The 17715-nt window shown below is 47.7% G+C and overlaps 1 protein-coding gene across 6 annotated transcripts in view; it reads right to left on the bottom strand.

The window, feature by feature from the left end:
• Positions 1–17715, bottom strand: part of Sm (heterogeneous nuclear ribonucleoprotein L) — a 121525-nt gene that overhangs the window by 13749 nt on the left and 90061 nt on the right. For 5 of the 6 annotated variants that reach the window (XM_076811860.1, XM_076811857.1, XM_076811854.1 and 2 more), the window contains one exon: positions 634–726. The exons of the other annotated variant lie outside the window; for it this stretch is intronic. In XM_076811860.1, the coding sequence (XP_076667975.1) occupies positions 634–726 (93 nt within the window). The remainder of the gene's footprint in view (positions 1–633; positions 727–17715) is intronic. 6 annotated transcript variants of the gene reach the window in all.

The following is a 17715-nucleotide window of genomic DNA, read 5'->3' as shown; positions in this document are numbered from 1 at the left end:
TGTTGAAAGAATAGAGATTCGATTACGATTCCTCGGTGATAGATTCGTCTGCAGTCGCCGTACAGGTAACTGCGCTACGATTAAGTCATCGATTTTCTGTTAGGATTACTTTAGTCTCGTCCCCACCCAGTTGCGGCTCGGGGTAATAGCTTCCGATCGCTGCGCAACGGAAACGTATTCCCAAGCCACCAACTTCATAAATTGCGTAATGCGCGCAGAATACAATAGCAACTAGGCTGCGTCACGATATTGTATGTATATCGATGCAGGTTACACTTCTATTTATTCTGCGAGACATTAATTAGAAACTTACAGCGCGATTCGAGTAAATGTTTCTTTAAACGACGTGGAAGTTAGGGGATTAGCGTGGATAATTGCCTCATCGGACTATTTACGGATGATGCATGGCTGACGGTGAAGTAAAATTGCTGCTCGCGTAGTTCTATCGACGGCCACGTAATTACGGGGGAGGAGAGAGAGAGAGAGGGGGCGGGCCCTCGCGGTGTTTCAGGCGTGCCAGTGGAAAAGTGTGTAATCATCCCCCGATTCGACGAGCCATCCACGTTTTCTCGATCGGTTCCGCTTAATTTGACTATCAAAGGGAGAGAAAGGGGCACAGGGAGACATACTTACCGTATGGCTGGGGCGCGGCACCGTATCTGGGTTCCGCCAAAAGGGGAGCCGGCCTTCCATTTCCTGTCGCGTCGTTTTTGTGCGCACTCGATCCTGTAACAGCACAAAAGTTTCTCCCGTTTATTTCCCATTTCCCTGTAAAAGTCTACTGCCGATGGAAAGGGAGAAACTTCTCGGCTTCTTTCTCGTTCGAGCGCCGTTCGGAAGACAGGAAATACGTTACAGCCATTTACAATCGATCATCGTGCCCGCATAGGCACGATCAGCTCTTTTTTTCGGTATTCTCGAACGAGAGCGTGCTGAATAGAGTCCAAGATTGCTTCGGCCCGATTTCAGGCAGCCCCGAATGATTTCGCAATGAGTCGTTAGGATTAAGAGACAGGCGATCCATTTAATCAGTTCCTCTCGAGGCTTCGAATTGGAGGTGTCAGGTTTTTCGAGGGTTCACGAGACACGGTTACTCGCTCGAGTATTACAGTTTGCTTAGGTGTGTCGAACTTATCGCAGTCCTGAGCTAATGTAACCCTTGCGAAACACTGACGATTCTGAACTCGCGGAATTAATAGATTTCAACCCCATGGCACCGGATATCGTTGATGGCGATTAGAAAGTTATGGGGATTCCGTGGTTTGGAGGATCGCGAGGGTCGAAAATTAAAGAGCTCAGGAGTTTCACTCCCTCTGATCGCCTCTCAACTCCGAAATATGCCCGATCCCGGGGATCTCTAGAACCGTCTGCGTCGAATCCCATGGGCCTGGGGCCGCTGATAATCGAGTTCTATCGGTCTGGGCACGTCTGCTCAGTTACCACGTCTCTGGAATCATGCATACTGCACTTCACAAGTCCACCGTGGGACACACAACGCTACAAGTTCAGTAACGATTTGATTATCAATACAGGGATCCACGAATCCATCGCCCTCCCCTAAATCCACCTCCCTCGCAGAAGCCTCATAAACTCGCCGAACCCTCCCGCGCAAAGCACAACATACAGAGTGGACCAATAAGAATTATGTACCACCTTCGACATCTCCAGAAACGTGAAATTAAAAGAAAATTCTTTTTCTGCTAAAAGTTGCTTAGTAACGAACCATTCTATGGTCATAATAATTTCTTTGCCGGCTAATCGCTTACGAGCACCACCCTGTACATTCCCACTAATATCCTCGTAACGCAAAACTTATCAAAAGTAAGAAAAAAAAATGAGAACTCAAGCCTAGCCCTCGTTCCCGCCACCCCCGATCCACTTAATCGAACAATCCGTTACAGCCGAGCTTCCGGCGCACTTGGTCTTCCGGATACAGGCTCGCATGTGGCCTGTCAGATGTTTTCGTTCGGGCCTGCTGTTCGCTGTCGCTTCGAGATACAATCTCTCTCCGCCGAAACCGACGCGCCGTATACAATCGGTCTATATTAAACCGCATTACGTACACGGTGGTGGGTGTGTAGGTGGAGACGCGAGGCTCAACGTGTCGGTGTGTGCACCAACGTCAATGATAGCGGCCAGGCTGCCCGTAACCTATATCGATTCCGAATATTCGATATCGCGTGCCGACACACTCGACGCACAGCCAGCCGCCGCGGCCCGCCGTGGGCGATGCATCTCCATTCGGGACGGGCAGTCGGCGCGGTGGGCTCCCGGTCCCATCGGCTGAATTCGATTGGCCCCCGGGGGCGGAAAAGCGTAATTTTTCGAGCCATTAAGCGACGATACTGCGACGCCTCCTTTGGATGCTGTTTTCAATGGAAATCTGATTGCGGACACCGCTGCGACACGATGACCCTCGTGTTGGCCGATGCAATGGGATGCACGTGCGATCGCGCGAATATTGGGTGCATTAGGCACTTTGCGCCGCAACGATGAAGCTTGCGTTGGAGGGTTGTATTTGAAGGGTTGCAGAATATTATTCGCGGAAAATATATGCTGGTGGACAGGAGATATTCGATTTCCAAAGGTTGCTACGTACATGTTTTTCCTTCACGGGAAGGAATATCGAAAACGTGAGGAGAAAAGGAACGCGGTCTAAGCAAACACTCGTGACCAATCGGATCGTAAACTCAGCCGTCGAGGCTCCGTAGCGATAAATAGGGAGGTTTAAGAAATTCATGATCCAACGGGCTAGTGTGCAATTATCCACGCGGGGAAATAAACTATTACAGCAAAGCAAATAATCGTGCGGCTGTGACGTCAGCTGTAAACTATTCCAGACACTATCCATCCACGCCGGAAGAAGCAAACGACCTAGAAAATCGGGCTACCCGAGGTGGTTGTATGAGAACCAACATTGGAGATCGATAGATCCCGCGCGCGCCAGATTTACGATCCGCCCGAACGGTTTTTCCCCATCGATCCTCCACCGATCCTCGAAATCCCTCTCCGTATGGAAGAAGAGGCACGCGCGGAAATATTTCGTCGCAAGTAGACTTAAATGGAGATCCCTCGCCCCGCTGCCTCGTGTATATTCAAAGTTATCCCGCGAACGATCGGCTTCCATCCCGATTTAAGGATGCTATTACAGGCGAGGACTACACAGTCAAAGTCGCACGATGAAGTATCGATCCTCCTCTTTCACGGAACTTTCGCCCTGCAAACGTCGGGGACACCGGCACGGAAACTCCCGTGAAAGTCCCTGCTCCGTTCCTCTGCGTTTATACACTGCAGGCTCGGATAAATCAGCCTGGTGCCTACGCTTCATAAAAAAGAACTTTCAGCCTCTTTCCCGTTAATTCGTGGATGTCAACGTGTTGCTTGCTACTTAGGGCTTGCTTGAGGGGTTACGCCACCCTGAGACGCTCAATACGGCAAATTAGACGAACTTTTTATGATACTATGAGGTTGAAAATTATTTCTCTATTAGATAAATATTGTACAGAAATATTAAAAAATGGCTCGAGTTATGTGTTACCCTACGAAACTTTTTTCTGATTTTTTAAATATTTCTGTACTATATATTATTAATGCGTGCTCTAAACGTAAGAAATATAGAAATAATTTTCAACCGCATAGTATCATAAAAAACAATTTGTCTAATTTTTATCACCATGAACATTTCCTGCGTGGGAAATTTAAAAAAGTATTCTAACGCGTTTCAGAGTGTGTAGGGGTCTCCTCGAAGAACTTACTATTGAAATCGCTAAAAGAGACACAGACATCGTAGGTAATCGATGATCCACGCGATGACCAGTGCAGAAAAACCTCGCCCAAGGTAACCTTGGTATAAAACACGCCAATATCGCGTTCCTCCTCGCACCAGCCATTTTTAATCACAGGATAGCTGGCAGAGATACCTCGCGACACGAGCGAGATTTTCCGAAAGCCTCGTCAGAGCCAAGCGCAATTTTAATAACGGAGGTAGCACCAGGAGACACCGTACGGAATTCAACAGCCAGCTTGGAGAACGGTTACATCCAGGTCATGCGAGGGCCGCTGCAGGTCCACGAAACTGGATATTGGCACTTGTACGCCTGGCAGAGGAGCGCGGAGATTGCGATTTCGGATATCGTGTCCGGGCGGACAAACGTTGCCCGCCATTGTTCCGCGATCGACGCGCGCTTTCCACTTTCCACTCTCCACGGGCGGAGACCCCAGCGCGACGTTCGCGGCTGTTTCTGAAATATATTTTCCCAACGGGCACTCTCTCCACTCGAGTTTTTGCAATCTCCGAAACGCTGCTTCCGCGAATGCAACCGAGGAACAATAAAGCGTCGACGGAGCCGATAAATTAAAGGAAAGCTCGTAAACCGTGGGGCGAGTTTATATTTACGAGTGGATCGACGTATTCCAGAGGAAAGCGTCGGTGGCTTTTAGAGAGGTTTCAGAAGGTAAGCGTCTCACTTCTCTTTCGCCCATAGAAATCGAGCGTCTGGATGGTTTCTTCGTGGCTTTGAGGGTGAATCGAAAATGTGGGAACTCGTTGGCGGTGTATAGCGATCGTTCTCAAAGGGAAGCTGCTAGACAAAAGGTGCGGCTCCGTGGATAGGAGTAGATCTCGCGCACCCCCATAAACGTCAACGTTCCACGTGATTTTCCCGTACGACGCGCAGGCTAACGAGCCATTACCCTCCATAACGTCGCCTGTAACTTTATAAATTGCCCTTACGCAGCCCCTTCGGAGACTATTAAAATCGGATATTGGAACCGATGGCTTCTCCAGGTAGGTTAACGAAATTCTGATACCCGTACGAGCTACGGCAACATTGCTGGGGGTTTAATGGGAAACGGCGGGCCAGAAATGATGGCAAATCGATTGCTTTCTTTCTGTGCCGAGGTAAAAAGCCTCGTGCAGCTGTACGGGATAATCTAATTTGAGTTTCACGTAGACTGTAAGAACGAGGAGGGGTGCCAGCCTGAGAATACCTTTTTCAGACACTGTGTTCCTTTAAGAAGCTTCGAGGATGTTTAAAAGAGACAAATGCTTCACAGTGAATACTTCTGCCGGGTTTTATTACACCATATTCTAAATACATCGCTCAATATTGCGTAATTGTGTATTGCACTCAAGCAGTGCATGCTTTATTAATCATGAGAACTCCACCCCCCCCCCCCAGAAGTATTCAATTAAATTCAAAGAAAACCGGGTGAATTTAACTCCTTATCCCACCGCCTAGCGAAGCGTAACGTTAAAGCGCAAACTCACGTTAGAAGATAGAATTGGTCCCGTGTACGTGGCGAAACAGCAATTGCAAATGATTACATTGCACGGTAGAAAGGGCCCCATTGAGCGCGGAACAAGTGTCGTCCCTTTGTTTCTTTCGGAAATAGGCAAGAGTGGCTCTCGGAGGGTTTGGCGAAGGAAACAGCTGGGATGACGGCAAGCTTCCCTTTGCTGTATCGACCTACACCGCCGTCGCCACGCAGACTAGCCTCGCGCACCCCATAAAATGCCAGTGCAATGGAGAAACCCCGCGACCATCGCATGGGTCTGCTTCACCGCTGCGCACCACCGGAACCATAAACAGAGACCCGTAAGTGGATTGGATGATCGCGGACAATCGAACATGCTCCACCACTGTTCATCCCTCTAACCACACACGCATCGCTCCTCTATTTTCATTTACATAATTCGTGTATCAACAGTGGATGCAAGGGTGTTTTTCAAAAGGGGTGTATAATATGGGGAGGAGCTTCCACTTATTCTAATGGCGACAAAGTAATACGCGAATGCTTAAATTCAACTTAGAGACTGTCCGAGCCCCACTGTTTAGACAACTGTCGGCCAAATGTGTTCTAAAGTATTTAATCAATGGTCACAGCGACACAGAAAGGAATCCAGCAAGTTGTGCGAATGAATACTAACTGCTTGCTAATTATATACATATATAATTAAATGTTTGCTCGATGAGAAATTGTGTTTAGTTAGAATGTGGGAGTTCTAATGTAAATTAAATTTTTTTTTAGTCTCTTAAAAGGTACTGTTATTAAACGGTAGTCACGCGATTGTGAAGTTCTGTCCCGGACAATGTAGAGCCCTGTGAGTTACAATGCCCGAAATTAGAGTGGCTTCTTAATGATCCCACCATCCCCGAATTTAATTCATTCATAATTGCTCCTTCACTGCCTGCTGAGTTATCAATGCTGAATCTAGTAACTGGTGCACGATGGGGTCTTCAGAGGAGCCTTTAAGATCCGCCCAACGACTGTGATAATCGTAAAATTAGTCCCTCGGCGTGGATCGTTGCCACGGTCTCTAGAGCTCCGTTGCAACGTACCACGCAGTTTTTCTCTGCTAGAGAAAGAGCAACAGGTTCGGTTCGTGCAACGAAATTTCTTCGGCCCACGCGACGCTCCCCAGGAAAATGCTCGAGCCCCGACGATGGTAAACCCAACGAGCATTCGCGATAAACGACGGGGGTAAAGCGAATTCCGGCGCGACACGAACAAGTTCCTGCCTTGGAACGATTTCACCTTTCTTCACAACCGTGCCAATTATTTCGAAATGAATTTACATCGCCCGCCTTAAATTTCTCTGTTTAATTTCACGCGTCCTTCGAGAATGAACCACGAATGGCCACATTGTGAAAGCGTCGATACGCCTGACGCCACAATCCCATTTGTTAACGAGTCGTTTACGCTCAGCCAGCCTGCACAATGGAAAGAGAGACCAGCAATTGTAGTGGCACACGCGGTGTCATTTCGAATTTGCTGATTACACAGCGAGGCCAATCGCGCGCGCTGTCACTGTCCCTTGGAGGTTGATTAACAACGTCGTGTGTACGCAGTATCTCATTGCCTAGAAGCCTCAGCGATGACTGGTCCCGTGTGTCTGTTTTTCAACAGCTCCAGGCAGGTACCTCCGCTCGCAGTCTCACCATGCTTTGACAAATCATCGCTCGTCAACCAGGCTGCGCTTTAGTTAGAAAATAACACACATCTGGGTCGGCCCTTTCGAGTATCAGATCTTACAGGAAAAGAATCACGACCGCCCGAGTAGAAAATCTCGGTTTGGAACCGGCTTTCTACTTCCCCCCATCGCCGGGCGTAGAATCAAAACGAAGGGGATGTAGGTCGCGTCAAATAGAGAAAAAAAATTCGCTGAAATATTGGACGTGCTCGATCAATGGCCGCCATCCAATTCGCGAAACTGTTAGGTACGTCCAGCCGACGAGAATCATTTAACGCTAGGTTGTCGTTTGAACGTTGGATAAAAAAAGAGAGGCGGGGGGATATAGTACGATTGCGAGAGGAGGTTCGGAAAGTTTTGACGTGCAGTTACGAGCCGAGGCACGAGTCCAGTGATCGGAACTTTTCTTAATCCCCGGGAGTTTTTAATCTCCGAGGCAGCCCCAGCCATCGCTCTTCCCAGCGGACCAGGCGTTCCATCGATCACCACCGTGCTTCCGATAATATAACCGACAGTAAAAACTGGCGATCGGTTGCCACGCGATGGCTATCGAGCCCTCTCGCAACGGACTCTTCCTGTCTCCGGCTCGTGCAATCGCGTCGAAATATCGATTGCGAAAAACCGTGCCCGCGGGTTCGGCCCTCGAAACGTCAGCCACGCTGCGGGCATCATACATCACTGTTTCGATGGAGAATCTGCGCTCCCATGGGATACTATGACCTACGTTAGCTTGTAGATGGTGTTCATTGTTGGGTGGATACATTAGGGGCTAACGCGATCGCGTATCAGCTTAAATAGACATAGGCGTTACAGAATAGATGGAATGTTAGAGATTCAATACGCGTTTACCTTATTTCTATTCGTACTACTTGCGTTTGCTGGATGACGAGCAGATAGCCCCGAGCCACTGTAAGGTAGTTTACTAGCTAGTTTGTATATCAAAGTTTAAAACAGTAATGTAGTAACTAGGGGCTAAGATCGTCGCCTTCCCAACGAATGCCTTGATAATAGTTTATATTCAGATGATCTTCGCTGGCCACAGTGTGGTCAGGCGGTTTTCAGTGAAACGCTCAGGCACCATCGACTTAGCCTAACAACTCTCCTTGCACTCCGTGATTAAAGCAAGAACCGTTACCAAAGTATATTACACAGCGACGGTATAGTCGGCGTTCGTTGCAATTGAATGTAAGTCGCTCTGCCCGCGCAAGGGGTTGAACGGATCGATCTTGATTCTTCGACTCCCGCGGTCAGAGAAAACGATAGAAGGACGGAGGAGGTGGAGAGAGCCAGTCTCTCCTGGCAAACTCGTTTAGGCGGTGGTTTTATGGACTGACTTACCGTGATCGTTACCCCCGCGTGTCTCGATCCTTTGGACTCGAACGAGATACACGGACCGTTTGGTCCGCGTTTACAGAGATCGGGCTATCACTTTCTCTCTTTGCAGACAGTGGGAGTAGTAGTAATGGTGGTAGAGGTGGTAGTAGCAGTGATAGTAGTAGCAGTAGTAGTGGATGTGGTAGTGGCTGTAGTAGTGGAGTAGCAGTAGTATTAGTGGTAGTAGTATTAGTGGTAGTAGTAGCAGTAGTAGTGGAGTAGCAGTAGTAGTAGTAGTAGTAGTGATAGTAGTAGTAGTAGTAGTAGTAGTAGTAGTAGTAGTAGTAGTAGTAGTAGTAGTAGTAGTAGTAGTAGTAGTAAAAGTAAAGTAAAGTAATAGTAGTAGTAGTAGTAGTAGCAGTAAAGTATTAGTAGTGGTAAAGTAGTAGTAGTAGTAGTAGTAGTAGTAGTAGTAAGGGAAGAAGGTAAGAGCCGTAGACCTGCCTAAGCCCCACAATCTCTCACCGGGCCCTGATCTCGCTTCCCACGTGTGAATCCATCATCACCGTCAAGTCAACAACGAGTAGTAGGCTGCATCTGCACACAGACAAACATTCCAACATAACAATCCCCATCATCAGTATCATCATCAGTATCATCATCATCATCATCTTTCGCTTTTCCACATTCCTTCCGATCTCTCCTTGTCTCGCAACGATCATTATATGTATATATATATATATATATATTATATATGTACTCAGCGACACAGATCGTCCTGCCTCTCCAGTCGTCTCATGTGTGTTTTTTTTCTATATACTTTGTATACAGGCATACATATATATTTGACTTTTTCCGGGGAATTGTTATTTTTTGTTGTTGTTGTTGTTTCTGTAGTTTTTGTTTTTGTTGTTTCGTATCCGTCGTACGTTAACGGGGTGTGTCTTTCCCACTGTTCCTCTGGTTAGTTATACAGGATCGATTTCCCGATTCTTCCGACATGTATGTACATATTATTATCATTTCTTTATTATACTTTTGTGGTGTGCATAGTTGTGGTAACGAGCGACAAGACAGATTAACTAGCTGGTGTGCGTAATACTGCGTACACGTGTATGTACGTGTGTATGGACAAATATGTATATATTATATATATATATATATATATATATATATATATATATATATGTAGATATACGTACAGATGTGGTAAGAAAGAGAGAATATATGTATCTTTTCAGACGGGCAGACGGTAAGGGGTAGTTTTTTTGTATACTGATTTCTCTCTAACGTGACATCGGAGTGGTGGTGGTGGTGGTTATAGTAGTAGTGGTAGTAGTAGTAATAGTGGTAGTAGTAGTAGTGGTAGCAGTAGTAGTAGTAGTAGTAGTAGTAGTAGTAGTAGTAGTAGTAGTAGTAGTAGTAGTAGTAGTAGTAGTAGAAGTAGTAGTAATAGTAGAAGTAGAAGTACAAGTACAAGTAGAAGTAGGAGGTGGTGGTATTCTCTCCGAGAGCCTCGACGCATCACGACATGGAGACACGTATATACATATTTGTACACATTTCTATACATATTTATCTTTTTCTTTTTACTTTCGGAGCGGTAACGGTGGTCGATAGAATGTTTGTCTGTGAGTGCACTGGTAGCCTTTGCGAAACGTTGTGGTGGTGAGCATTTAAGATATATTACTTGAGGAGGGTTGACTCGTGAGGCGTAGTTTTTTGGTGCTCTCTATAGACTGTAGCTCTACACTCGATTTACTCTCGTCTCTATTTCGGGCAAGTACTTGTCGTTTTTTTTTATAACTCTCTATCGGGCACATTTTCAGGCTTCTAGTCCGGCGATCGGCAGATCTACGGCGTCTAAATGTGTGAGACACTATGTATATAAAGATTACGTGGGATTCTCTACGGATGCACAGCAGTACCCGACAGGTATTTAATAAAGGGGGAAAAAGAGAAACAGAATAGTAAGAAAGTAAAAGAAAAGCGCAAATTGTGATGCATGTTGGCCGTGGTGGTTAACTGTACTTGTTATTGTTGTTTCTGTTCATGTTGTTGTTACTGGTGGATGTAACTGTTCTCGAGATTCCGGTTCCGTTCTCATTCGATCCCATTTCTGTTCCCATCGCTGTGTCTCGCTCCTCCCAACGGGGTCCCACTCGTGTCGTGTGTTGTGCGGGATGCGTGGAGGAGGTCTTCCCTTCGTCGACTGCTATCGAGCAATTCGACTCGATATCGCGATTGCCAACGACAGAGGCGTTAGAGAGGGTTCTCCCCCCCCCCATTCCCGTGTGCTAGTCGCGAGGTGGAGGCCTTTCCCGAGGTGGCGGCAGAATCTTATCGCGATCGCAGGGCCGACGGGGCGACGTTTAGCGACAGAGAACGTAGGCGGCGAAGAAGAAAGGCGGGCATAAAATATAAAGGTGCGGGTGGCGGGTGGTCGGGAGCGGTTGAAAGAGGAGGAGAAGACGGCCCGGGGAAAGAGACAGAGACAGAGAGAGAGAGAGAGAGAGAGAGAGAGAGAGAGAGAGAGAGAGAGAGAGAGCGCGTAATCGATATCAAGCAGCCCTTAAAACGTTCCCAGCCGATAACGGAATTCATTTCCCGTGTTCGAGAAGTTCCCGATAGCCTCTAGCAAGCTGGATTTTTCAGGGCCCCCCTCGACTCTTGATTAACTTCCACAGACCGCATTCTTGTGCTCGCGTGCTGAGAAAGGACCTTGCTCGGGGATCGAAGGGACGCGATCTCAGTGTCAACGTCAAACTCCCGGGGCAACTTCGAATTACTCGAGCCACCGCCCCCGGCGAGTCAACGCGAGGACTCTATTGGCGAACGGCGATGGAGACGCGCGTTTCAAAGGGAAACGGAAGTTTTGAACACTGGCAGCAGGGTGGTTGGATACTTGGATTATTTTTTCCACCGAACAACGTCTGCCTCTTTAAAGCCACCCCTTTTATTCTGTCTCTCACAAAACGAATTCACTCTAAATAATTCTAAAGGAAAAGTCGCTGCAGCTTTTAGTAACGAGCTAGTAAAGAGGGATGGAATGCTCCTCAAGATTCGAGTACAAAGCGTGATCTGCGATATCCAGGATGAAACTCTATGTAACTCTTCCGAATGTTGCGAGGCTCGACTGAAGGAGCAAATGGAAGTTGGAGGAATGTTACTTGGGTAGTATTAGCATTGCAAAGTACACTGTGATGATGCGAGAGATGTCCCTACGAGATGTAAAGGCTGACGGAAAACGGACAGTTCCTAATGCTCGGTTTCTACTGCTTCTTACGCTACGCTTCAGCCACGCCTGTCTCTATGTTGCAGCCTCAGATGCGCGCAGCTGGCGTGTCCAAGGGGATGAAAGAACGCGTGTAAAGCTTTGGCTGTCACAGCCGCGTGTCACCGTCGGGACGAGGTATACCTAAACGTTTGTACGGTTTCGGTTGCTCGGTCGGTCGCCTCGATACGAATCTACACACAGGGTGTTTTCGAAACGACGGTGGAAACTAGTCGGAAACACCTTCGAAATTAGAATAGAGGCTCTTAAACTTCCTGGCTATGGCGTACGCTACTGTGAACTTTGTGGGAAAGCAAACAAGTTAAATAAATAGACGGAATCGATACCATATATCCTACAGATACCTTTGCACTTGAAATATCACATCAAGGGTAACTAAAAAATTACTTCTCACTGCTGAACTCACCAATACCCACAAATCGAAACCCAGGAGCTGAATCGCGCCTAAATAACGAGCTATTTAAAAACCCATTAAGAAGTTTATGTAACGTTGAATGTCTCCAAATTTCCTAACACCATTCGTAGAATATCCTGGCCGACCCATGCGGCACAGAGAAGAAAATGGCTCAGCGAAAGGTTAACAAGAGCTGTTTCCCTCGACTTTCGCTTTCGTTTAATTTTCCAAAGTATGGGAGCGCGATTGGCGAACCCTCGTTCGCGAACCGTGAAACAGACGCTGTCGCGGGATTAAACGATCGGGCGACATTTAAACGCGCACTTCCGCCTGGGAAAAGAAGTTACGCTCCCGAGACCGCTTAATTTCGAGGGGTATTCCAACGGGTTCAAACGCAATTCCGGCCGATTCCGTGCAATTAAGGCCAGCGACACTGGGAAAACCTGCTCGCGGGATTTTCAATTACGCCCCTCCCCCCTTTCCCAAGCCCTCTGCTAGGCTACTGCCTGATCTCTATAAACGCGATATCGCGATACAGCGGCCGCGCTTTCCTTACCAATGCACCCGATAATTGAACCTCCACCAGCGTTCGAGTAGCTTAATTGCCATTCCGCACGGGAAGACCAAGGAACGCAACTCGTGAACGTAATTTGAATATTTCCAATACACGGCACGCCCAGTTCCCACGTACACGCTACGCGAGAGATGTTTTCGTCGAATTACTCGCGATTTTATGGGACCTTTAAACACTGACAAATTTGAATACATGATTGCCCATGTTCGTACATATCAACGTAATCAACGATTTTATCGTGATTCGACTGCGAATGGGTTTATTGGAGATAGAAAGGTGGCGTTTTGTTTGAAAGAGTGCACAGATGAAAGTGAATTTTCCTTGGCACGATTGCTCCAAGATATTTCGAGTATTAATTCTGCTTCTTCTTCCTCATAGAACTGCGCGTAGATTGAATTAATCTCCGAGGAGAGATTAATACGCTTGGAGGACATTTTTACTCAATTTAAAGGGCCCGCACACGAAGGAAATTGAATTTAACCAGCGGGTCTCACCTTCCGAGCTAAATAACTTCCTTCTCCCTTCAGCGGACCAAGAAATAATTAACTGGGTTTGTTACCTCGGTTATACCGTACAAGAAAAGCAAGAAACCGTCTAAATTGCATGATAAAACTGGCCTGGGCCAAGACCACGCGCGATAATGAATAAAACTTCGCTAGCGCCGCAAGAACGCTGCGATACAAAAGTTGGAAGCTACGAAAAACGTTCGATCGCGACCAGGGTGTCTTCGGTAAAAGCGTACGTAGGTGGCAAGCCCAACCCGATCGTTCTAAGAACTTGTATACTGCAAAAAAGCGACCGTGGACGCCTCTGCTTCGTTCTCACAGTTATATTGCGGAAAGCGGAAGCTGAACACCACGTGCGCAAAAAGTAGCCACGAATAAAACGAGCGTTATGGCGAAAGCGATGATGAAAGGGGTTCGGAGGTGGGTCTAAGAGGGTGTCAGGGTTGCAGTCCGCACGCCCGTCGCGAATCGTGATTCTCAAGTTCGGAGGCGATGTCGTTTGGATTACACGCGAGGCTCCGCGATCCTCGAAACGGATCGACGGAGAATAAAAATGGTGTCTGTGAAAGCCCGCCTGTACTGGGAATCATTAAGTGTGCCGGCAACGATGAAAAGTACCAGTGAAACGTGAACACGGCGCGGTGGCCGGAGCGGCGAGGGAAAGAGAGAGACGAGAACCTGTTCGATATCTAGTTTCATCGGAAAAGTAGGATAAACTGTTGTTGCCCGATGAACAACGGCACTTCGATCGGCGCGCACGCGAGTGTCCCATTGTTATTGCCTGGACGGAGCTACAGTGGCTGAATAAATTACGCGAATGAACGATCGTTTTCGACGACGCTCGATCAACGCTATGCACGGGGACCAGCTTTTTCTAAAGGCACTCGTTGGAAGAAGGAAACTCCGCGTTAATGCTGCTCGGCGCAATTAGAAAGTAACCGAGCGATCGCGGCAATTGGGGTCGTCGGTTATCGATCGACTCGGTGCGATCGACGTGCTTCAAGCGAATCAAAGGATTTTCGATTCTATAATATTCGCACACTGGGTGTAGAATTGTAACTTGAGAGAGTTCTCTTGGGCTTGACAGAGGACTTTGAAAGAAATGCAACAGTTTGAATAATTCTTCAATTTAAGTATCGGTAATTCGTTGAATATCAGATATCGAACGTTTTGAAGTGGAAGAGGAGTTAGTAAGCAGATAGTTATGATACAATTATTCAAGTCTCTTTTGCAGCTTTCACTAATTTCTATCCACTCACAGAACGTGCACCCACGATCTATTTACTTTGCGCAGAATTTGAAAAATGCACGATGAATATAGTGGTCTTTTATACAATACTATCAAGCACTTGGAAAAGTAGGTCACCAGGATATTCCTACAGACACACACTTAACCCTACCAAAAGAGGCCACCCTTTTCTATCATCAAACCACCCCCGCCACCCTCTCCCGGATGAGAAGCTAAATAAACACACTGAAATTCAATAAAACAACCCTTCGCGATCTTACAAACGAGGACCAATTCCGTTTCCTTTGACTTTGTTACCACAGAACACAGAATACGCTATACAATCACGGTCTCTCTAATTCCCCCCGCGGCGATACGCCTCCAAGGAGCCTTACAGGCCAATGATTACCAGAGAAAAGAGCGCTTGATTGTACCGAACGGATCCGCGGACAGTCTCGGGAATATACGTAACGGGGAAAGGAGAGATTCACGCATCAGGAGGCTCGCGGGAAAAGCAAAAGCACTATCGCGTCCGGCGAGCACCGTCGTCTGCTGACCGCATATTTTATCGGTGATTAAGCTATGCGTACCTTTACTCGTTACACGGCATGCAGCTCGATGCAATGAGGGGGCTCTACACGACGGAACCTAGCGATCTTCGCCGGCCACGTTAACGCCGATCGACTGTCCCCCGCTCTTTCCGTTCGCACCCCGCGACAATCGATAGCCGATGCTGCTCTCCGAGACCGTTGCTTTTTCGTTTATCGATGGCTGGTCGTGTGGACGTGACTCTTGTCTCGCACGATTAAAACGCGTTACTTGCGCGCTGCGAGAGGCAAGAGCACGATGCCGACTGAGGAGAACTCCATTTCTATGCGAGTCGTTTTTGTTCTAGCGCTGTCTGATCGGCGTGTAGATCGTGTGTAGATCGATCAAGTCGTCGTGTATGGTGGTCGTTTTATTGGTTGATGTCGATGAATGTCGGCCTATCCCAAAGCTGCGTTAACGAAACGGGCAGGGAGTACCCGTTGTCTCGTTGTCTCGTGCTTGGTCGTGATTTACGGTGGTTTATTTGTAGCATCTACATATTTTACTTGTTTCTAGCTCTCTAACTGGTCGAGACTCGGGCGTTTTTGTGTCTCATGGCTGGTCGGTTGTCGATGTCTTGGTGTGATGCTTGCGTGGATGAAGAGAAGGCACAGTATACAAATGTCACTGGGAGCACGTTGCACTGATTACGATTATTTACGAAGAGGCTTGTACGCGATTGTATGGAATGTTGTTGCGTGTGTCGATGCTCGCGGTTTGACGCACGGGCCTTGACTGCTATCGACGGAGAACGACTACGGCGGTCGGCCACGTGGACGCTTCCGAACAATTGTGATAGAAGATGTACGAGAGACGATTTGCTGACAGGACGTAAACAAGCCGGAGGTAAGGGACCCCCAAAAAACCGGAAATGTGGGTGGACGTGGCCAGCTGGCCGCCATTAATACCGTGTAAACACGGTGCTCGGCCACGATACGGGTTTATTGTGGCGTAAATAATACCCCCTTATTTTCCAAGTTTCCGGTCCATTAAGTTTCATCTCTGATTTATGCGCCGGGCTGACTTTCATTCTGGACGACCAACGTGGCGAAATATTTATAGAATGAACACTATGGACTGTTTGGTAAATTGAAATGGATTGACTTCGGTATAATTAGCATCTTACTTAGGATGTTCCGTAAGTTATGGTTAAGGTACGAGGTACTACGCGAGCTCTAAGTAACTGCATCGTGCTACATGCACAGACGGTGTCATTAGCGAAGAAACTCCGTGCAAGTGTTTTTCACGTCTTAAACCCGGTAATTTTGGTGTTAAATGCGCGAAACGCTCCTGTGGGCTACCTTATCTTGTTAACTCGACACGCTGCATGTCTCGAGAGATTGTTGACATAATTAGAAGATCAAACAACGCGTAGGGGAGTCTAAAGGGACTTGGTGAAACTGCAGGGTGAAATGTAATTCGAAAGCGTTTTCATTGAATATTAGCATGAATTTTCTTGCCCATCTAATGCGATAAGCGCAACATTCCCACAGAAATTTCTACCCTGATCCATAAACGAAAGAGAGTAAAGGGTCCTATTATTCTTTTCCCAGAGCTGTCTGACTAGTTACGTGGTTAATCTACTTACAACCTCGACCACTCTATTTCCAGTTCACTGTCTACCTTTAGATAAACAACTTGAACCCCCAGAAACGAAATCACTATAATGAATTCTTCCACGTACATTACAATTTCATAACAAACTTCAGAAAAATTCTCCCAAATACAGTCACGTTATTTCGTCCACTTTTCCCTCTAGTTCCAACCTATTCCACCCACCAATAGCCAATATTTCACACGTCTCCGCGTTACTCGTCCATCAAACTCAGCCCAGGAACAATCCACGTATCGCGCAACGAAACTTTTCATTCAAGAACAGAGCGATACAATCTCCCTTGTCTCCCACGCTCCACCCACACTTGTCCCTCTTTGGACGGGCAAATTCGCGTCCAGATCGTCTTGGTCCCGCCGAGCGTTACGAGGGCGTCCCTACCGTGTGTATCTCGAAATATCGATAGCAGATCTCGTCCCGTCGCGTCACTGACAATCTTGCAGCGCAGACAGCGGGCACGTTAAACTCGGCGTAGCTCGTCCGCTGTCGCGGTAAATTAAACGCCGACGCGTTTATGTCCACCTTTACGAGCTCTCCGCTGGCCGATTATGCGGGAGGGACAGCGCGCGACGGTGGACCGAGTCGGGGCACGGAGGTTTTCGTGTTTTATGGCACATATCATACTTTGTTCGCGTGACCCGAGGGAAACGTGGCGTGGATGGCGGCGAACGCGGGGGTGTCAGCGGGTGTACGCGCGATATGGACGAGGAGGAAGCAGGTGACAGTGACGCTTCGAATTTTCACGTGTCGGATGTCGGAGTTCCGCGATGCGACGTATCTCGTTGCCCCTGGCGATATGGACGCTGCCCTTGCGTCACGAGGAAGGATGCAGCGTGCTGTTTCGCGTTATACCCGGGGAAGCTTGAAATGGATGGTGCAAGGCGGGTGGAAGTGAATGGTTTCGAAGTAATCGTGAGTGCAGAGGTGCAAGTCAGTTTCAGTAAGAGGAAAGTAGGTTTAGGTGGTGTTAGGAGGTAGCGGATAATTCTTTGGATGTTACATTGTGCTCGAGCGGTGTGTAAAGAGGTCTGGCTCCCTTTCCCTGCCTCGAAGAACTCCCGCGGAAACACGTAAAACAAAGTGGCGCCGTCGTGTATCAGCACCACGATCCATTTCCCCGCGATTTCTTTTCCCGACGCAGGTACGTGACAAAGCGCGGGCAATGCAATTACGAGGCCAAGCCCCCCGTTAATTACACCGTTACAACGTGGCAATTTTACTTTCCCGCTCC

The sequence above is a fragment of the Andrena cerasifolii genome, chromosome 5 (genome assembly GCF_050908995.1).
Source record: "Andrena cerasifolii isolate SP2316 chromosome 5, iyAndCera1_principal, whole genome shotgun sequence".
Taxonomy (NCBI): domain Eukaryota; kingdom Metazoa; phylum Arthropoda; class Insecta; order Hymenoptera; family Andrenidae; genus Andrena; species Andrena cerasifolii.
Note: the sequence above shows the minus strand (reverse complement) of the source record. Positions and strands in the feature narration are given on the sequence as shown.